The following is a 23,436-nucleotide window of genomic DNA, read 5'->3' on the forward strand; positions in this document are numbered from 1 at the left end:
CTCTTCCTCTCCAAAACAAACAGTTCCAGTGATTTAAACCTGTATAAACACTGAATGAAGCAGTTTCACTTTAAAAATCTGTCTTTTTCAGCTTGTCGTAAAGCTGCTGCTAACTATAGTTGCCACGCAAAAACACGAATGGCCCTATATAGAGCCAATTTTTGGTTTGTTTGTCCTGAGCTGCTGTATACACATAGCGGTGCAACATGGTAGGCTCCATGGAAAAGGACCCGCTCCCTACGCAGATATAAACAGCTCAGGTAACAGACATTGAGCACAGCATTAGTTCAGGCAGGATATGGTGTCAAGCTCAGGTCACATCCCAGCTACATCAGCTGATCTCAAACAGCCCAATCAACTGACGGAGCAGCTGATTGATGGAAGGGAGTCAGCTGATAGATCACATGTTTCCTTTCCAACCAATTGGCAAATCTCATTCAGGGCGCCCTATTTAAACTGCTCTGGCCTGCCTACTGTTGCTGCTTCCTCTGCAAGCTGCTCTGCAACCTGCCTCCACCCCAGCTCCTACTTTTTATGTTGTGCCTGACTTATCAATGTCATTTCTGTTTGTCTCTGATGCTGCTCTGTTCTGTTGCCGGGGGTCTTTGCTGCTATTGGGCCTGCCTTAGGCTTTCCATGTAGGCGCATGGAAGGGCAGGGAAGTGTGCTCTCCCTGCCTAAGGCTTTCCTTGTTTATGCATGGAAGGGCAGAGAGGTGTGCTCTCTCCACCTTAGGCTTTCTGCGTAGGCCTATGAAAGGCAGAGAGGCCCCAGAACAGAGCTATACCACCAAATATAATACTACAAATAGAAATTAAGTTTTCCTTGACTAAAGTGGTCCTGACTGAAACACAATTCTTACTTTCAGAACTGTCACTGTCACTAAAGAAAACATACTTATTATATTCAATTTCTGCCAACATATCCCCCTGAATCCTACAAACTGGACCTGAAACAAGAGCATTTTCCTCTGATGTTTAAAATAATATAGCTATAATGTCGGTACATCTTCAAATACTGTCTCAAAATTTCGTCCTACCAGAAAGCCTTCTGGAGAGCCCTTTACACAAGTATAAACTGGGGCATAAAGTTAAGGGATAAAGTTAATTTTAATAGAATCACTTTTTCGTTTCAGACAACTGTGTGCACCTTTACTGATATTTCATGTTTTATAGTTGCACTCTTTCCTACTTTTTATTGCAACTGCTGCACAATTTCCCTTGGGACAGATACAGGTCTATCTTTTCTTAACTGATTAGCAGTTGCATGATGTGTGAAAAATGTAAGGAATCTGAGTGAGACAGGTCCTTTAAAAAGTGTAGCAATTATGTTTGTACTGTTGACAAGCAAAGTTAATCTTTTTAGACTTGGAGGTCCGTCACATGCAAACCACATTTTCACTTGTTTTTAATGCAGGATTAGTAAGGATTCTTATGAACTTTGGACAGGCGATATTTACAATCATCAAATGAACATTTTGGAGGTGAACGTTCATGTATCATGTATCAAATATATGTCTGACACACCCCTCTTATCTATGGGATTAACAAAAGCTTCCACAGGAATTAAGTGACTTAGTAAAGTCAATAACTCACTACACTGCAAATAAAGCTAATCCAAGATGAAAATCCTAACAAGCAACTATCAGACTTTGGCAAAGGCTACAAAAAAAGAAAAAGACCCAATAGGTGGCTTGACAGCTAATATATTTTGGGAAAATCAGCTCAAATCCCAGGCAGGCTCTGTCCATGTGGGCCTCCCATGACGTTCTATTCTTAATCAGTTATTTTGTGCAGTTGTCATTTAACCAAAGTTACAAAAATCAAGCTTCTGAAACTGTTTATTCTCAATATTTTAACAGTGCTAATAACATTAACAATAGTGGATGCTAACTCTCCAGGTTGTTTCATTCAAAGGGCCTTACTATCTCTCTGTGGTTTCACTAGTGTGAGGACACAGTGGCTCTCTTTTACAGTTTTTACAGTCCAGAGGATTTTACAGTTTTGCAGTGGTATAAAGTTACTAATTAAGATATACCAGCTTCACCTAGCAAATTTGATGCATTTCACAAGAGCAAGAGAAAAGCAGGGGTGATGTGGAAAGGTGGGGTTGGATCATATATTTGCAGACTTAAAATAAAGATTAACAATAAGTCTTCTAATCCTATCTTTCCATGACACAAGGACCTGCTTTATTAGTTCATGCCTTTCTCTGCTGCTGCCACCATCAGCACCTTTCCACTCCAAACCACAACAGCTTTTTTCCCCCTGACGATGTGGAATAATGTCTTTTAGCCTTTATTACCCTAAGCTAAGGAGTTCACAGCTCCCATTCTTCATTGTCAGGAGCATTGCCAGGCTGCGGTCTCTACCTTGTGAGACACAAGGAATGCAGAGACTTACAGGGAGATAACTAAAATACCTGGCGAGCAGTTTGTGCAATTATTCTACATGAGACTGGCCAATTACTGGTCCACTTACCTGATCATTTTAGAAGTAAAAAGCATCAAACTGACGTGCACTTAGTGGAAGATGTAGGTTGTCTTGCCATCAACATAGTATGGCCTTTTAAACAGTATGTTTACAACTGACCTTTCACTGAGCCCCACCCCTTTGAGATGGTCTGACAAGCTGTCGGAGGAAGCATGGAGCCCACGCTGTAACTAACTGCACTCCCTGAAGAAATATTATCATATTTTTGGACAAATGAAAGAGTGATTCCAGAGAGAAGCAGACAGAGGGGTCTACAGTCTGTGTTTGAAGGATATATCCAGGATGTCAAACTGACTCAGCAGCAACAACAGGTTAAAAAGACAAAGATAGTTAGAAGCTAAAGCCGAACTGAACCAGCTGTGTGGCATCGCATTGTGCACAGATGAACAGTGTTTGGCTTCACCCTGTGCTGCTGCCAGCACCTGGACCTTTGGGGAAGTCACGTTCATCTGCACACACTGCGATGACACACAGCTGGTTGAATATCAGCAAAGTTTCCCTGCTTCCCTTCACTGGTTCCTGTACAGCAGGGTCAGTCTTTGTTTCACTGTGATAATCATTAAAAAGCAAAAGCAGCATGTGTATACATTCAGTAGGCTATATCTTCAGTAGCTAGCTAGCTAACCCTACGGTTAACCCTAGGTCTGGTTAGGTTTAGGCACAAAAACCACCTGGTTAGGGTCAGGAAAAGATCATGGTGTGGGTTAAAATGAAAAAGAAAGCTCACATAAGCCGTGAGCCTGCTCTGCCTCAAGCCGGTCGCGGCGCACCATACGCCCGCCACGAGCCGTTCAGCACCGCGGACAGTCGGACTAATGGGATGTCGAACCAATGGGCTGTCGAACCAATGACATGGACCCACTCTATCAGCAAACAGCATGGTGGAAAGTATGGGTGTAGGATAAGTTCCAAGAACAGTGCTGGGCTTTGAACACAATTTTACTTAGTGGCCAAACAGTGGAATTCCTACTTCTGTGACGTGATGCTATGGGGCCAAAAATACTTTTTTCTATAGACCTACGTTGGGAAAGAAACGTCTGTATATCAGTATTTTTTTGAGCATCACTTTCCTCACAAAATGTGTCAGAATTCCACCCATTTGGTCTGATAACATTTTGAAAGTGATGCCTAAATGATTTTCATCCCTATTCAAGTTAGTGAAGTACTAAACCAGAAGTTAGCTGCTCAGCCAGCCTTAGCCACTCGGCAGGTGGAAGTCTCGAGCCCCACGATGCAAAAGACTGGTATAAATTCATACTGCTTAAATCAACCTTTTTTGGCTTAATGCGCCCTTGAGCAACTTTCATTGTAATGAACGGGGCCCCACCTTCACCGTGCATCCTGTTCTCTTTATACATCTATGGTATAGGATGGTAGAGAGATGTTTATGTTTACCTGCAATCTGGGTTCAATCCCTTAATCAGATTAAACAGATTTCTACTCCAAGACAAACAAACAGCAACAAGCTTTAAATGTATGTAAAATATACGTTTATCAGGTTATTTCAACTGGTGTCTTTGCAATCAACTGTATAAATCTGTCAGGAACAGAACAATGTGGGCCCTTTGGAGTCAACTCTCTCATTTTGATCACAGTCTTTTTTCCAAACTTAAATTTTATTTTAGTTGCATGTCCTTACCCAGTTTTATTCCAACGTTATTTAAAAAGTTGTTTTACTGGCCATTTTGTTCGTTTTTAATGTGTGAATTTAAGAAAATTGAGCATCTAAATCTTTCCATTGTCACGTTATACATTTTGTTGTGGATAAATGCAACAAAACAGACAGTTTAAGTGTTTAAGTGCACTTAAACTTTAATCACCCATGTTTTATTAGCAATGCTTTGATCAGAGCCAAATCTTGATCAAGTCTTTGCATGTTGTCCTCACCCTCCCCTCGCCTCGCCTCTGTTTTTCTCTTTCCACGAAATCATCTACATACATAAATGAACCTGAAACGTCAGCACAGACCCAGCAAACCCTCTCAGCTGCAGTGAGCACCCACAGTGAAGGAGCAAGGGGCTGGAATGCAGATGCAGCTGGCTCTCAGCTGGTGAATCCGTCCAGTAAACAATTACAGAGAGAGAAGATGCATACAGTAGGTCTATATACAACAGTGTGGTGTCCGCACGATTTCTCTAAGCAGTGGGCATATGTGTGTGAACTTTCTGCTCAAGGTCCAAACTTGAACTAAATAAAGACGGTGTCTAATCAAACTGGAGACAGGAATGTGCAAGTGCTGGCCAATGTCCTTGTAAAGTTGACTCAAGCATATTCTTTTTTTTTAAGATATTTTTGGGGCATTTTTTGCCTTTAATTGATAGGATAGCTAAGTGTGAAGAGGGGAGAGAGAGGGGGAGTGACATGCAGCAAAGGGCCACAGGCTGGAGTCAAACCCGGGCCGCTGCGGCAACAGCCTTGTACATGGGGTGCCTGCTCTATCCACTAAGCCACCGACGCCCCAGCATATTCATCTTTTTAAATAAAATTCTGCATGAATGGAGAAATTTATCAAATTATCATTTTTTATTAAAGTCATAAAACAATGTAGGAAAAGTGCTCTGAATACTAATCACAAATGTTACTATTTCCCTAAGTAGCAGGGAATACAGTCCATGTTTCCCATTACTGGAGAAGTATGAATTCTAATGTCCAATCATTTCTGAAGGCTCTTTGTTTCTCGCCTCTGTTGTTGGACTGTTTCTTTCTCGACAGACAGGCATACCCACTGTGTTACCATAGAGACAGCAATGGAAACCCACACAGCTGGAATTAAGAACAGATTCTCCGAAAAATAAGGGCCGATTGTCATTTAAACTGACGTTTCTCATAAAAAGTGTCTGGCGCAAAAAGTCTGAAGGAAGAATCAGATGGCAGTTCTGTGAAATGAACTCCAGCATAAATCAAACCCAGTGATGCGGCGTCATGCCGCTGCCTATGCAAAGATTTGCAGGACAAATAATGCACACTTTTTAAGTTATTTATTTAATATATCAACATGTTGTATGGTTTATTTAAGATAACATTATTTTGTCCATTTTTTTTTACATTTCCTTACTCCTTTCTCCCATTTTGAAACAGCTGCTAACTCCTCTGTTGGAAATAGAAAGTCAGCCAAGTGACTCGTAGTGTATGATCAACATGCTGCTTCTTTTTTCACCTGCCATCCGCTATCTGCCCCAGATATCTAATTCACTCTGCAAGACATCGTTACCAACCACATGGAGGCACTAGCCCCACAAAAACTTTAACTGCCGCCTTGCACATGTATGCCTCTGCGCACCAGTCAAGTTGCATTTAGTTTACATCCATGTCTATAAAAACGTGGAGGCTTCACACAGATTTTCAACCCGTCTTTATAATCAGCACAGTTTCAAGGTGGACACCCAAGATTAATGTCACAAATTCAGTATCAAACTAAGTGTCTCCCCTGAGATATGACACTGAATAATGGCCAGTAAAGTGTTTTTGCAGAACATTATGATGTCACAGTGAAGTTGACCTTTGACCTTTTGGATCTAAAATGTCATCACTTCATATTTTATCCTATTAGACATCCCATCAAATTTTGACATGGTTAGTGTGTGAATTCTTAATTTTTGGCCACAACACACATTTTGTGAGGTCACGGTGACCTTGACCTTTGATCTTCGACTACCAAATACACTGAGTCCAGGGGACGTTTGTGCCAAATTTGAGGAAATTCCCTCAAGGCGTTCTCGATATTGTGTTTACGAGTATGAGATGGATGAGGTCACAGTAACATCGTCCTTTCACCTGTGACCACCAAATTCAATTTAGTATCACTGAGTCCAAGTGAACGTTTGTGCCAAATTAGAAGAAATTCCCTACAGCTGTTCTTGAGATATCACGTTCATGAGAATCAGAAGGACGCAAGGTCACAGTAGCCTTTGCCTATGATCTTCGACCCCCAAAATCTAATCGGTTCATCCTTGAGTCTACTTGGACAGTTGTGCCAAATTTGAAAAAAAAAAAAAAAAGAAGAAGAAGAATCCCTCATGGCGTTCTTGAAATATCACTTTCACAAGAATGGGATGGACAAACATATGTACCCATGTGTCCCTGGCACTTCACACCTATGAACTGATCTCAGGTTTCCAAAGCTTTGCCCCTGCACCACCTGAAGTCTGATCCCTCCGAATGGCATTTTAACTCAAACAATCATCACTTATAAGGCCTAGCCCACATGGACGTGGGTATTTTTGTATATATACATAGCTTTTCTATGCATTTTGGCCTGTTGTACACATGCAAACTGAGTTTAAGCCACTAAAACGAACCTTTGGAAAAATCTGTCCAGGGTGAAGATTTTCAGAAACTCTCATTTTCAGTGTTGATGTGTAGACGGGGAAAACGGATTTTGTGGCTTGTAGTTGGCAGAGTGTGAGCTGTTATCTCATTTGTGAGATGTCACAAATGAGGCAGCCTTTTGTGCAATGTTAAACCTGGCCAAATTACTGCTTGTGGTAATCTTGCTAGCTTGACTTTTTACACGTTTACACACAAATGTACAGTTACTCCTCCACTAAATTGAGGAACAGGGGCGTCAAAATGCACTACTGAGGTCACTGCTCGAGGGAGCCTTCCAATAATAGCTTCTTTTTTCTTTAGGCTGCTGATTGACTACATCATCTTGCATTCTTTGTGTGGCTTTAGGGTTACAGTTTTATCACCGTGTGTGGGTTTGGTATGCTCTTGACAGTCATTTTGTTTTTGCATTTTTATTTGCAAAAGTAGAGATTTTTTTGAAACAGTGCATGTGGATGGGAATTTTTTTTTTTGATGGGAAAAACCCGGTTTACAAAAATACCTGAGTCCATGTGTACTAGGCCTTTGTCAGATTGCTTTGGCCAAACTCATTTAAACAAACTGCTGACGCATCAGGCTTTATCTGCAGCTCAGTGGAGACACTTTCACCATATACTGCAGCCTTTATAAGAGGCTTATGTATTTATGGTTCATGTGATCTCCTCATGGGCTCATCAGTTAGTTCAGAACGTGAACCACCGCAACTAACTTCCTTTAAAATGCTTTTTTTTACCCTTTTCATGCATTTTCAGCAGCACTAAACAGATCATAGACTGAAGACTGGTAATTAGACACATCTTAAATATAAAGGAGAGCAAATATGTACTATGAAAAGAAGCACATGAGGAGAGGAAATGAAATAAATGAAGTATTTTGTGCTGGATCTATATTTACACTGCTATCACACTGCCTGTAGGCGAAATACAGAGACGAATTTGACCCTGATGAACTCGAATGCGGATGTCTGTATGTGTGTGTGTGTGTGTGTGTGTATGTGTGTGTGAGAGTGAGAGAGAGTGTGGGTGGCAGTATCAACTGCCGTGGATGTGCTCTCACTCGTTGCCCCACTCCCCACTCATTGCTCTCTTATGTTCACTCAACTCTAAACTGTCTCATTCAGCGTACAGTACAGTTCTACCTACAGTATGAAGCAGATGTTCACATGTGGTATGTCGCATGTTTGAACCCGTGCTTTACATCACAGTGCATCATACCTGACCACCACACCACGTGTGAGAAGTAAACAAATCACAAAACATTACGTGTCCACACGGATGATAGAACATGCCTCAAATGTGAGTCGACATTACACAAGCATGCAAGAAATGAAAACACAGCGCAGTATGCAGCACAGCTATTGTCAGCTTCATGCCTGGGAATGTGATGTGGGATAAAATTACGTAAGTGGATTCCATGACACTTCATCAAGCCTCCCAACCGGGCAGTACAGTTTCAGTGAGAAAATGGACCACCCTGATTCTCACTGCAGTGGCGCTGCAATGGACTGCATCGTTCACATGTATCGACCACTGCAGCTCCACCAGTGCAACTGGAGTGATTCTCACAATGTATAAAGAGTGCAGTCCTTTCTCTGTTTCACTGAACAGGACAGTTTTAACTTGAGGAGCTCCATTTATTGAATCATCTCACTTGCTTTGTGACTATTTAAGGGACAGATTGATTTCTGGGGATGATTCCATTTCAATACAACATAGGGGTGGGTGGATTGGATGGTGACACTTGACAGACGTCAACATGTGCATCGTGGTTACATTCATAATCGCATCTTAAGCCTCTGAATCAGTATCAAATTAAATCATGAGGAGCTGAGAAATTTGCACCCCTGATACAACGTGGGCCATTGTTCCTTTGGGTTTTGATGAATTTGTACATTTCTGAGACCACTTGATCTGATGGTTAAGCCGAAGTGAGCACATCTGAGAGGCCGGTAATTCCTAATTCCACAAGAAAAAGGTGTGCATGCAAAATTATAGTAGGTAAAACTTTGACCAGAAGAAGAAACACACCTACTTTTAAACACTATGAAAGACTTGGATGTCAAGAGAGTTTTGGATATGCGCAAATATAGTTATGTCACCCCTTTCAAGAATGTAGTTAAAGGAATAAAAGAGGGAGGCTGTGTTCACATGGCCGAAGAACTCTGCCAGCGGTAGGAAACTTTGAAAAAATCCTGGCACAAGCCACTTTCCATAATCTGACGTCAAAAGCAACACATTAGGGCACATTAATCTGAGCATTCACGGTTGCATGTGAACTGAAATATTAGTGGAATATTTTTCATTAATCACGTAAACAGCTTAGCTCTTTCAAAATAAGGGCAAAAACTGGAATATTTTGTGCATGTTGACGACACCGATATAAACGGGGTTGACAAAATCGTAAAAACAGCTGTCAGTGTAGTATGATATAAATAACGTCTTTACAGCTGCTGCGAGCCATTCAATCTGATTCAGTGTGCTACAGCCAGACACTGATCTGACAAGAGTGCCTCCTGTGTCACTGTTACTCTGTTGTAATGGCCACTGGAGTTTTAGGACCTCAAGTGGGAGACAGAAAGAAAAAGACAGATATAACTAGACATAAAAGGCCCAGAAGGATATTTGCAAGAGGAGACAAGAGACAGGAACAAATAAGAGAAAGAAGCACTGCTCAGAGGGAAAGGAAAGGATGCACAGAGGGTTTGAATCCATCTCAGAGGTTATCCTTTAAAATAGTTTTGAATCTTAATACCACGTTCTTCATTCATATACAAATTACAAACAGGGAGTATTAACATCTGGCTATATAACTTGTGTCTGGCTGATCCTACGATGTTGGAAAGAGTCTCAAACTCCCTGAAAATGTGGACGGAACAAATGATGGAAATTGTTGCATGTGAAAAGATGTTTGGAGGATTGAACTGGAAAAATGATATGGTTAAAGAACAATGGGACAGCTTCAGTGGGTAATTACTGAAGGGAGCAACCTAACCTTGACAAGAATCCGATGGTTTGGTACAGCACGTCTGTAATTGTTGCCATGAATACTAAGGCCTACCACACTAATGTAACCAAATAATTCTTCTTTCTTTCCTCTATTAATGTCTGTTTGGTTACCTGCCTGTGTTTTGTTTTTGGTATTGGATATTCTTTCCATAAAACCCATGAATTATTAAAAACACTAGAATTATAGCCTTGCAGTTATATGCCTCCACGAACTACTCAAGACGTACGTACAATTTACGTCCATGTCTGTGAAAACATGGATGCTTTACACACATCTTCAACCCAGGAGCACAGAAGATCTATACACTCAGCAGTTTCATCATGTGCACCTAAGATTAACGTCACCAATTCAGTATCTGACCAAATGTCTCCTCTTCTGTTCCTGCGTCATGACGTTGAATAATGGCCAGAAAAGTGTTTTGCAGAATATTATGATGTCACAGTGAAGCTGACCTGTGACCTTTTGGATATGAAATGTCATTTTGTCATAATCTATTCATTTTCAGCCGCTTATCAGAAGCCAGGTCGCAGGGGCAGCAGGCTGAGCAAAGTATTCTAGACGTCCCTCTCCTCAGCAATGCTTTCCAGCTCCTCCTGAGGGACTCCAAGACATTCACAGGTCAGATGAGATGTGTAATCCCTCTAGCGTGATCTGGGTCTGCCCCGGGGCCTCCTACCAGTTGGACGTGCCCAGATGTCCGAGCCCCTTACCCTATCTCTAAGGCTGAGCCCAGCCACCCTTCAGCCAGGAAACTCATTTCGGCCTCTTTTATCAGCGACCCCATTCTTTCAGGCACTACCCATATCTCATGACCATGGGTGAGGGTTGGGACGTTGATGGACCAGTAAATCGAAAGCTTTGTCTTCCGGCTCAGTTCTCTCTTCACCACCACAGTCCAGCATAGTGGCCACATGAACACCTACAGCAAGAGTTATGGTTAAAAACATGTTTTGTGAGGTCACAGTGACCTTTGAAGTTTGACCACCAAATTCTCATCAGTTCATTCTTGAATACAAGTGGACGTTTGTGCCAAATTTGAGAAAGCTCCAGGACTTCTTGAGAGATTGCTTTCATGAGAATGAGATGGATGCAAGATCACAGTAACTTTTGACCACCAAAGTCCAATCCTTTCATTGTTGAGTACAAGTTGACATTTTTTGCAAATTGCACAAGAATAGGACAGATGGATGGACGAACAACTCAAAAACATCTTGCCTCTGGTCACAACTATCGCTGGCATGGAGGCATAAAACACAAACAACTATTACACAAACATGGGTGAAATAAATGAGCTTTCTCAGATGGAAATTAATTTCCTGCAATATTTCCTGAAGCTTCTTTCACTTAATGTAACTCAGACTTGAGTTTAAATACCAGATAATGGGCCTCTCATGATGTACAAAGTACTTTTTACCACCCATCCACCCCTTACACACAATCACACACACCTGCACATACAGAGTATAAGACCTATCTGTCTCTATGCATTACTGCTTTGTCCCCAGGCCCACAAACAGGAAGCACATCCTATGTCCTGATTGTACAGACTACACACACACACACACGCGCAGATTTCATGGGATGTGCACCTAATCTCAGCTGGAGGGGAAAGGGGATGCTGGTAATGGTCACTCTCTCCTGGATCTTTATTTCCACTGGAGGACATTCACAAATAATTTCCCATGATTCCGTCCTCCTTTATTTCAGTGACCTCCCAAAGGGCAATCCAAAAATGAACACTGTTATCCAACAAAAGCCACAACAAAGCTTCCCCCTGTGCACTCTCAGCAATGAATTCAAGTCATACTTTGGTGAGAAAGTCACCTACTATGTGAGAGTCTGGACTGTGTGAATGCATCTGCAGCGAGGGAATGATTTATGCGGTGACACGCGGAAAGAAGAGTTTCCCAACTCCTTTGGAAATACACTACGGGCTTTTCACAAAAGATTTGAGAAGTACAGTTTTTACAGACAGTCGCACACACACACACACACACACACACACATTGAGCCGGGTAAGGAAGCTTTCTGACAGGCAATGAGCTCATGAGATCTGAATGTCTTCCTGTGGTGAATGCTTTTCTGTGGCTTTCTCACAACTATTTCTCCTTTTTCCTCCTTTTTCTCACACTTTTCTTCTGCACTCCCCCTCTTCACACACACACAACTGGCTCTCCCCTGCGTTAATTCTCTTATTCTCTCCATTTAGAGTGAATATAAAAAACAAAAAAGCCTAATTCTGGATTTAGGATTCTTAATCTGCTAAACTGCTGCGTATTTTTTTCCTCCTCCAAGAATAGCAGGTTTGGGTTGCTAGGTTGGCGATTTAGCTCTTGGTTCAATGTGTCTGTCTGTTTGTCGGTGTGTGTGTGTGCAAGCGTGCGGGTAAACATTAAGCTTGACAAATGGCCAGTGGTCTAAATCAGACTCAATTAAGATTTATGGTGGGCGAGGTGCCCCGAGTAAAGAACTGAAGACAGTTTGCGTGTGGATGTGCTTGGATCTGTGTGTGTAAATGTGCACAGCTCTTCTACAGCAAGTGTTTATTTTCTGTGTTGATTGGACAAATCACTATGAAGGCATATAATCACTGATATTTGTCAGAGCTTTCATATCTCCGAACATATCTTGAATCGTTCTATGCTATAAGAGTCTTAACAGCCCTGCAGTTAACAGCAGAAGCTGTACCATAAACACTCTGAAAATGGCTTTCAGACGTCTTTCCAACCACATGTGTGCGCCTGACATCAGAGCAGAGTGGGCCTCCTTCATAATTGGGGTGTTTGCAGATATGTAATTGCAAACACACTTAACACAGCTGGAATGCTACTTTGAATTATATAGAATTCACGTCAGCATGGTTAAATATAAAGCTTCTGCTGGAGAGGAACACGCGTGTACATGTGTGTTTGTGTGCGCTTTTATCTTTGTGAGGGCTGAGAGTTGGACCAACAGAATCAAGACATTCTGACTATGTGAGTACATTTTACAGTGTTCATCAAAATCCTCAAAATCTTTAAATGTGCAAAGGAGCAAACTTCAGGCACTAATATTCCTGTAGAGCAGCACACTAAACAAAAAAACGACGGGTGTTGACCTAAGCAGCTCTTCATCAGGGTTCAAATTAAAGGCTGGGTACATCTGCCTTCTTTTACATTTTTTCCAAACAGAATCTTCCACCCAGCTGTTATCAAAAAGCAATGACGTAGGTTACATTGCTGATCCCCCCACCACCCACACATGATAATCACCTGCAGTGTAAGCATGGAGAAAAGTGTTAGCTTGAAGATATGAGGTTGGAGTTGGAACATATTAAACCTTTATTTAACCAGGTAAACACACGTTGAGATTCAGTATAATACTGTATATTATTATATTTGTATAAACACATTTATAGATCCATAGTCAGTGTATTACCTATAGTAGATGGCAGTTGGCACACTCCCAGTGTGGAGAAGCAGAGAGGTGTATCAGGGCACAGAAGCTAATCAATGTATGCTACTGCTGTGAACGCCACGCAACACAAACTAACCAACCGATCAGCAGCAGTGGTAACTAAAAACTCCTTGCTCTCTGTGAAGTGAAATGACCATTTCTGGCAAAGGAGTCTGGTGGCTGTAGACACACACAGCAGCAAAACATATTTTAGAACTCGTAAGTGCTATATCATAGGCAATTAGATGTGCCTGACTTTCTTGAAGAAGAACAAGAATAATCTCAAGCAAGTCCAGTTGCTTGTGGTGTAGCACTTAAGATTACCATAATCTGGACGACTGAGAATCTTCACCAACATATTTTAACCTTCTAAAATAAAGCTTACACAATATTAAGATTGTTTTACCGCTTCACCTCACCATCAGACAGCCATTCCCAACAGGAAACTGAAGCTGTTATCCATGCCCATTGACAGAAATGATCATTTTACCTCACAGCATGCTGGAGTTGCTGGTTTACTGCAAACATGAACATTTCAGATCTGTATGAGGAAAGTCAGAGCTAGTTAAAGTCTAAAGTGAACAGATACGTTTTTAGCTTTCTTTAAAAAATATTTAGCGAGCCAGCTTCCCTGATATCTATAGGTAGTGTGTCCCTTAGCTTTGGGGTGTAACTGACAAAGGCTGCAACCATGATTTTCTTCCAGCTGTTGCTGGGAACCTCAAATAAACCAGCAGCAGTTGATCGCAGTGTTCTTGGAGGCAAATAGCTAACAAGGGATTTAGCCATGTAGCTTGGTCCCAACCCATCTAGGGCTTGGACTACAAGGAGGAGGAAGAGTGCAAGAGTGCAGAGCAGCTAAGACTGGCTCGATGTGTTCTCTCCTAAGGAAGGAGGAAATAAGCTTTTTGAGGCTAAAACACTTCAACCAAAATTGGACTTTTAAGATTTGGCTACATCAGGAACAAAACTGGAAAGATACAGAATGATATAAAAAGCTAAACAAAAAATAAATAAGTAAATACTGGGGCAGATCTTTGACAATACCTGAGTGTGACCTTTTGAATCATTCATTCAGGGGTGTGTCCTTTATGGGTAGAGCATTTGCAAAATCATAATTGAAGGCTCTGCTTTTAGTTTGAGGGTTAAAGTTAAAATAGAATTAGGGTGAGGTTAGGGGTGCAGTGCAGATGGTTAATGTTTGAGTTATGAGCCAGAAAATAAATAAAGTCATAAAGGGTCCTCTCTAGTATAGTAATACACACATGTGTATGTGTTTGGGGGGGGGGTCTGTCCTCTGGGAACAGACAATCATTTATCACCACACGATCTCCCTTTAGTGTTGGCTGGGGAGCATTTTTGCTGGTGTCTGGAGGAACAAAAACGGGGGACTGTAAAGGCCAGTCCTCCCCCTCCTCATCCCAGTCACTCCTCTCCTCCTTCAGCGTCCCTCTGTCCTCCTCCCCACCCCCCTCCCCAACCCTGGCACACTGCTCTTTCTGTGGTATCCAACCAAAAACAACTGGACCATTTTAGGGGTTGCCGTGCAAATCACAGCTTTCTAATCAAAGGGGTATTCAAAAGATCAGACCCAATGCTCTGAGCAACTTCTTCTAAGCTGGCAGCTTGCTGTTATGCTTTATGGCACAGTTTGATGGTTTGCTGGATGCTCTGAAATTGGTTTGAATATGAAGCAGAGTTTGGTCCTTCCGTGCTTTTATTTCTAAACGCCTCTAACTGGAGGTCATTTGGCAGACAGAGGGTTGAGTGACCTCAGCCTTCTGGAGAGGTCAGTTTCTTGCACAGGGAAATCCCGCTGCGGCCATTATGCTTCTCCCTTGAGCCCTGTGGACTGAGACCAAACTAAAACTGACAGGAAGGTAACTCGGGGCAACGATCAATGCTAGAGCTAGCCTCTGTTGCCCCCGTGTTGTTGGAGGACACAAGTGGTCTTCTACTGAACAAACTGAAGGCTGACTAGTTTCACTGTATGAGTTTGCTCTTCCCATTTCTATCTTATATAAGGGAGCAGCTGTGAACTGCAGGGCTTCATTGAGCTACTTTGAGATGAAGCCGAAACAGCCTTGAGGATGGAGACACACATATTCACACAGTTTCAGGTCAAAAGACAGCAGATGAACAGGTTCATCCTTTTGCTGATACCACAAGATCTCTAATACTGTGTACAGATTTAGTAGTAGTAATGGAAGTTATCCACCCACCTACACTTTATGTGTCTGCCAACTCACACTTGTGCCCTCCCACCCACGTCCACACACTCATGCACACACAGACATGCATGCAATCACAAAGCAAATGAGAACAGAGTGTCCAGATATAGTAATAATAACCTCATGCTGTGCCCTGATGTGCTCGCTGTGTTGGCAGTTTTCTGCAACACCACTGAGAGCAGCATGCTGTGTGCAGCACCAAGCGTCTCACTTAAAAACACATAAATCACAAGTCAGTGAAAGTCAAAGTATGACTATTTTGCAAATAAGCAAGCTTTAAGTACTGTATCTGCAAAAAGATAGATGTAAAAAGCTTAAACAAAACTGAAAAAGCAGTGTGTAAACACAATGCAATTTTTAGGGCTTAACATGGATAAATAACCAGTTTGACCTTTTGAGAAAGACAGGTCAAAGGGTTTTCTGTTGACTGTGGCTAAATTTTTCAATACAGGCTTCAGAATACAAATACTGAGTTAAAATAATCATTTGTGGGCTGCAAGTTGCAACTTCAGAGGCTGAAAAATGAAGGCAACATGGAAATGCAAAAAACCGCAGTTCCTCGAATGGCCATTTGAGGCTGGCTCCGGAAGCGAGTCAGTCCCCATAGACCCCCATGTTAACATGCCCGACATTACAACAGAAATAAACATGTTTAAAGCCTGGTACAAGAACTGTTTTGGTCTCCATATGTCAACATTTATGACAACTGTACAGGGTGAATTTCTATATAACTTTTATATAACAGGGCTACTTTGACTGACAGGCTGTCTGCGAGGCATTGCCACAGTCTATGATTCAGACCCACCCCTCACTCCTCCACAGCTCCACCCTCTTGTCCAAATATGGTCACTTCTGGCTCCCAAAAAGCAAAATAATGACTGAAATACCAAACTCGAGGCTTTAAAACAGGAGTCCACAAACAATGGGTGACGTCATGGTAGCTACATCCATCTTTACAGTCTATGTTGGGGTGTCATGCCAGTGGACAAACATGCAAGTAATGGTAATATCACTGAGATAAAGGCCTGTGTTGCACATCATGCCCATTTTCTCTTACTGTTTCCTTAGAGGTAGAGAGGGTCGTCCACTAATTGGAAAATCAGTTGTCCGATCCCCAGCTCCTTCAGTCCGCAAGTTAAAGTATCCTTGGGCAAATACTGACCCACAAATTACTCCCAGTGGCATGGTGTGAGTGCATGCGAATGTTTAACTGTGTAGCATGTAACATCTTGTATGCTAGCCTTGGTCACCAGTGTATGAATGTGTGTGTGAATGTGACATGTAGTGTGAGAGCAGTTTGAGTGGTTGAAAGACTAGGACAGGGGTTCTTAACCTTTTTGACCTTAGGGCCCAACTTTTCTAGTACAATGTGGCCCGGGGCCCATTCAGATATTAACATGTTTAATTGATCTTACTCTTGGTTTGATTTGTATTCAATAACTAGATCAAATCCACTTCCAATTAATAAGCTAAAAACATATCAAATAAATTACATGATACAAAGTGATCATCACAGAAACATTTATTTATCATGTAGATATAAATCTACACCAAGTGTGGGCCGCGGCCCCATGGTTAAGAATCCCTGGACTAGGAGGACGCAACGCAACTCCACTTTCCATTTCTGCCTCTCTGTGATGTACTTTCAAACAAACAAAGGCAAAAATGCTGAAAAAAAAGACAAGATATTTCTAAAAAATGTTTTTATACTTGCAGGAATTTGTATTTGATTCATGGAAACTCAATTAAGATGTGCATCTTGCATCTCCTTAGCAACTCTTCAGCACTGTTAAAGTCTTTGTCCAAGCACTGTGGCAGTATCTGACATACTTGCACACAGAGGGTTGGTTATGCTGATAAACCCACAAAATAATAACATCGTTTAGGGAAAGCATTACCCTCAGGTATTTTACAAATCATATTAGGATGTTCAATTTGCTGCATTATGATATTTGGAAGCAATATATGGGATCAGCCTTCAGGCCCAAAGAAATGATTGCCAGTAGACTGAAGTGTCTGTGTTAAAAAGCTAAAGAGCTTATGGTCCGTCTCACTGAGGACTCAGAGCAGTAAGGCCATGTTTGAAAGCAAAGGCCATGGATTTAAACGTCCAATGACCTATTTTCACTGTCAGCGTTTTGTAAGAGGAGTGAATGGTAGTTTGTCTCTCTGTTGTTGATCTGTCCATCACAGTGAGGTCAGCTGGACTCCTTTATGTTAAATAGTACACACACACACACACAGACAGAATACAGCCACATCTCAATGACATTTCAAGACTGATAATATCTCAAGCTTTTTAGACCATTGCACCCCTCCCAAGAAAATGTTTGATATGGCACCCTGAGCACCATAACCCTCCATGCTTATCAGTTTTAACAATTTTAGATATAACGCTCTAGCAAAAGCTCAGTCAGAAAGATTATACTTTTCATGCTTAGGCTGCAATTTTTCACTTTCTCCCCTTACCATTCACTCCTTGCACACATGCTCACTCTCTATCTCTAGCTGTCAGTGTCCATGGCTGTTAATTGAGTCATCAGCTGTTCTACAGTTGATTCACAATCAACCAATACCACAGTGACGCACCTTCTCCGGTAGTTTATCATCTTACTGCTTCTTGTTTTAAAAATGGTTCATTTTCTGCCTGCGGTTCTTTCATGCTGCATCCATGCTCACCTTCCAGCTCTCTATCACTGCCTAGTCTTCTTGGATTCATCTGCCTCATCAGCCATCAGCCTCAGAGTCATCAGCCACCACCACCTCCACCAGTGTCTGGGCTCCATGGGGTGATTTATCTTGCTGCCACTCAGATGTCCCTCTAGTGTCTAAGCGCCAAATACTTCAGCACTCAGCCTGCGACCTCTTGCCAATGACCGAATCACTGCCATGCTGATATTCAGTATGACAGCACTCACTATTGTGTGATATTGCTTAAATTTATCATGGAGAAAGGTTGAGAAAGAATACCTCTTCCCCAGAAGGTCTTGTTTTTGTTTTTTGTTTTTTTTTAACAAGAAGAATATAAGTCGAGAACACAACAGACTAGGATCACCACCAAGTCTTCTTGATCATTAAGATTTACTGTTTGCTAATGAACACTGTTTTTCACTAAATGTCCTGATGAGATTATTTTGGTAACAAATTTTTATACAGACTACCAGAGCTATACATCTGAAGACGCTAAAGTTCCAATCTAGGAGCATCCAAACAGCCCAAATTGTGTTTTTTCTATTCTTTTTTGTAGTTATTTGGTTGAATACTATCATCGATTGGGAGTCTGACATTTGCTATTTTGCCTTAAAACATGACCCTTTGGTTACATTTTTGATTTCTCCCAGCTATTTGGGATCAGTAGGACCCAGTGAGTATAAAAAACAAAACACTGTCAACAATAATAAAGTCCCAGTGTCCTCAAACAAGTACCTCCTGATAAACAGTGTCTTAGCTTGTTACTGTCACTAAAATTGGTCAAATTTGTTGCCATATCAAACTATAAACTCTATTAATTATAAATAAACAAGTTTCCATAAAATGTGACCAGGTTTTGTCCACTTTTGTGTCGGTTTCCATAAAATGTGACCAGGTTTTGTCCACTTTTGTGTCGGGATTGGCTGCAGGCTGACTTGGCAAAGATGGCTGCCATCTTGTTTTTAGATTAGTGTATTGTGCTCTTACTACCACTAGATGACACAAAAAAAGTGTCCACAAACGAGGACAACAGGTCTGAGTTAAGTAGAATGAAGTAAAAGGTCAAGTAAACCCAACATGTAATGTCCCCATATGACTACATTACTGCATAAATGTTTTTCACCCCACTGCAAATCACTGTAAATCTACACTGTAATGCTGAGAGGCCATGACAGACTAGGGCTGGGCAATATATTATATCAATATCATGATATATTTAATATCTTCTTAGATTTTGAATATTGTAATATCATAAATGTTGTGTTTTCCTGGTTTTAAAGGCTGCATTATAGTAAAGTGTAATTTTCTGAACTAACCAGACTGTTCTAGCTGATCTATTATTTGTCTTTACCCACATTACTGATGATTATTTATCAAGAATCAGTGTGTTAATATTCTGTGAAAGCATCAATAGTCAAAGCCACAATATCGTTGGAATATTGATATCGAGGTATTTGGTCAAAAATATTGTGATGTTTGATTTTCTCCATATCGCCCAGCCCCATGCCAGACCACACAAATGCTGATCTGATACTAAGCAGGCTTTGCAGGGACCGTCTCTCCAGAATATTGTCAGTCTGCATCTGTGTGCTGTGGGGTAGAGGGCTGTTTAGCTCCGTCAGCATAGAAGCTCTTGTCCTGTATCCCTCCCAAGGTGACTTCTCTGCTGTTGGCAGGCACTGCCATAAAAACAGCTCCCTAGACTCTCTCCCTCTCCTTCTTTCTCTCTGCGTCTCCCACACACCCATCATATTTTAGATACCACTGGGTAATGTGCTTTCATACCTTTTTTTCATTATACAGAAATGTCAAAGCGCGTTTTTGTCTTTCCTTATTTTTTTCTTCACTCCTTCCTCCTCCTCACCTCATTTCCATAATTGCAGGTAGGAAATCAAAATGCAAGCAAAGACAAAAGAAAAAATCACAACTGTATTCATTAAAATTCTCTGCCCTGTCTACAGTCAGATTTAGGCTTTGGCTAAGCGCCAACACACGAGCACCTGACCTTTTCCTCTTCCAGTTCTCGTAGTGCAGAGCGTCCACCTACGCAGCAGCACACACACCTCCCACACAATCTCACTCACACACAGGCAGGGAAACTGTACTTTGAGAGCGATCGTCTGTGAATCTGTGTGGTTTTGTGTCCGAGATTGCAGGAAATGCAGCATTATGCCTTTTTAACTTGTGTGTGGAACTCGCAGGTGTGTGAGTAAATAGGCCATTGTCCTGTGTCTACAGTAGGTCATCTATTTTGGGCCAGGTTAATTCTCTACATGGGAGTAGGTGTGCTAATTTCCTCTCTCTGTGTCTCTTCCTGTTTCTCTGTCTGTCCCTCTCTCCTGCTCTCCCTCTGTTAATTGATTAAGAGGATTTAACTGGCTGCTGCAGCGTTAAGCACAGACTCCGTCCACCAACACACACTTGGGTGCATGTAAACAGTCACCCAAGCGGGCTTCAACTTTAAGATCAGCTTGAGACTGTGCACATACACACATATTGGTCGCTGTTACTTGAGGACACAGTACTGACTTTTATCTATTCTCAGATGACCATAATAACCATAATCTTAACCATATTGCTGCATGCTTAACTCAGCACTTACCCTAACATTAACCAAGTCTTAACCCTAAAATTGAGTGGTTTTCCTTGTGGGAACCCGCTTTTCATCCATTTATGGGGACTGAGACCCCAAAATGTGACTGTTTGAACATTATTTTTTCGTTAATTCATTTATCCGAAGCTTTCTTTCAAAGCGATGTACAAATTAAGAACAATCCAAGCCACAGTGGATCAAGAAGACGCCACAATAGGACTGAAGCACACTGACAATGAAGTTATGATTCAATGTGAAGTGCTTAGAAATCCACTGTGAGCCTGAATTTGCATATCATAATGGCGATCTTTCTGTTAATTACTGTCATGAATCACTATTTGTCAAAGCCAGTGGGGCTTTAGGAGATACTCCCTGCAGCTGCTAGCAAACAAAACACCATATCAGTATGGACCTGCTTACCAGCTCTTGTTATCTTATTCATAGACATGAACACACTGAACAACCAAACCTGCCAAAAATGATCACTAACTCTACATCTCTAAACAATCTTGCACATGCAGTGTGATAACTGAGTTTACACAAAATCACAGCACCTATAAGAAACAGTTTAGCTTTTAAACGCCAGGCCTCATACTGAATTTCTTCTTTGAACACCAAGTCTCATCTGAATAAAGTTTATATAGCTCCAGCACAGATAAAAACACAGACAGATAACTTCCTCATATGCAGGATAACTTGTTACCGGCCTGTAATACGCTGCAGATGAGAGAATGTGATCACAGAATTTGATTTGCTCTCATCATAACCGGACTGCATCTCTAATGGGAGCACACATTAACACACATCCTCAGGCAGCAGCATCCTGATAACCTTGCACTACCCGGCAACTCCAGCACTACTCAAAAACTCATCTCCTCCACAGACAACGACACACACACACACACACACATGAGAATAACACCTTAAATAACCTTCACAGTCCAATCTAACGCCAGCCCGAATCACTGGTGACATCCTGAAAGTTGCTCCCCATCCAGAGCGCCCTTACCTTTGTGACAGTCATGCAGAATCAGTGGGTGAGGAGCAGGCCAGTGTCCCCTTCAAGCAGAGAGCAACGCCGCAGGAGTGGCAGAGTGATGAGGAGGAGAGGAGGGCAGCTCTGCTGAATATGCAGAGAGAGGGAGAGAGAAAAGAGGAGGGGACAGACAGGTTAGTGTGTCTGGCTCACTAAGTACGAAAGGGCTGATTGCTGCTGCAGTGAAGTAATGGCTGGCAGCCGGCGTGCGGTTGGTTACTACAACAGGGAAAAGCTCCCCGCTAGGATACACCCCTCCCTCCTCCCTCCAACTGCACACACGCAAACACACACACAGATGATGCACTGATGATGCACACAAAGTCTGGCTGCCCGACTCTCTCACTCTCTGTCTCTTGCAATATGATTAGTGATGGACTAATACAGCTTATTGATGAGCAGTCAGGCAGGGCTGTGGGAGGAGGCGGGAGCAGTGCTGCCTGGGACAGGAGAGGAGACGACTGCAGAAACAGAGACAGGGAGGGAGGGAGGGAGTTGGACGCTGTGTCGCAGTCTGCTCCTCAGGCATGGAGCTGGCTGCACGTCATCCGGTGTGCATAAATGTGTGTGTGTCTCTGTGTGTATGATTGACACAGGCAACTGATGGGAGGAGACAAGAACAGTTTAGACTTTTGCAGCAAGCTAAGTCAAAATCACACTTAGTTATTTCTATATGTGAAAACATTATGAAGACCTGAACATACACATACAAGAATGCACATACTGTAAAAGTTGTAAAGCTGTATTTATGAGGACAGGCTTTGACTATGTTTGTCTCCTTACTGTTCACCCAGTCCCTACATGTGTCCTGTAACCCAGTGGGTCTCAAACTTTTCAAATACTTTTCAAATATTTCATTCAGCCAAGTATATCCTGACCAGTGCAAAACATTTTTAGAGGAAACACACAGTTAACAAAGTAAACCTAAGAGTGATAAGGTTTGTTGCAGCAGTTGCATTGAAAATAGGAATATTGAATGTAAAAGGTGGTTTATCAAACTAACATTTACATTTTTATTGAACTTATTAAAGTGTTAAAGTAAAGGTCAACCCCAGATTCACTCTCATTTGGCGTTTGCCTCGCCCTCACCTGAGAGCTGTGTGGGTACAAACCTATAAACGTCCCAAGCAAGAAAATAGGAAGAAAATAAGAAAATACAGGAAGAGCGCAGAGTCTTTGGAGAGAAACACACCGCCACACACTTCAAGTGGGTCGTAAGTGATAACTCAGAGAGATTACTTCTGTATGAGTCTGTACATTGTTTTTTTATAAAATTCTGCATAGTGTATCTTTGAAATATCAGTTTTTGTAAATCTCCCGTACCCCCTGCAGTACTCCAAAGTACCCGTACCTCCATTTCAAAAACACTGCTGTAACCCAATGGTTCCCAACTGGTCCAGTCATGAGGTCCAGAGTTCTCCTTAGTCATTATTTTAAAGTCCACAAAGTTTCATATATTCAGCGTCTTACTTGCGTTTGGTGATGTCAGTAAGCTAGTTTGCTGTCTGTGAAATAGCTGTCCGTTAGTCACTCACTCTACAACAGGAAATGTCATTATCACAAAATATTCTTATTAATGTCACGATACTGATTTCAGCCACAGATACACCCTAAACTTGATGCAAA

General features: G+C 41.8%; 1 protein-coding gene across 1 annotated transcript in view; it reads right to left on the reverse strand.

Annotated features, from left to right (window-relative positions):
* The window catches only part of coro2ba (coronin, actin binding protein, 2Ba), a 67,875-nt gene extending 45,901 nt beyond the window's left edge, over nt 1–21,974 (reverse strand). Inside the window, exon 1 of the mRNA XM_050045488.1 lies at nt 21,784–21,974. Coding sequence (XP_049901445.1) covers nt 21,784–21,798 — 15 coding nt within the window. The 5' untranslated portion in view covers nt 21,799–21,974. The remainder of the gene's footprint in view (nt 1–21,783) is intronic.
* Nucleotides 21,975–23,436: the final 1,462 nt, after the last annotated feature.

This window comes from Epinephelus moara, chromosome 1 (genome assembly GCF_006386435.1).
Source record: "Epinephelus moara isolate mb chromosome 1, YSFRI_EMoa_1.0, whole genome shotgun sequence".
Classification (NCBI taxonomy): Eukaryota; Metazoa; Chordata; class Actinopteri; order Perciformes; family Serranidae; genus Epinephelus; species Epinephelus moara.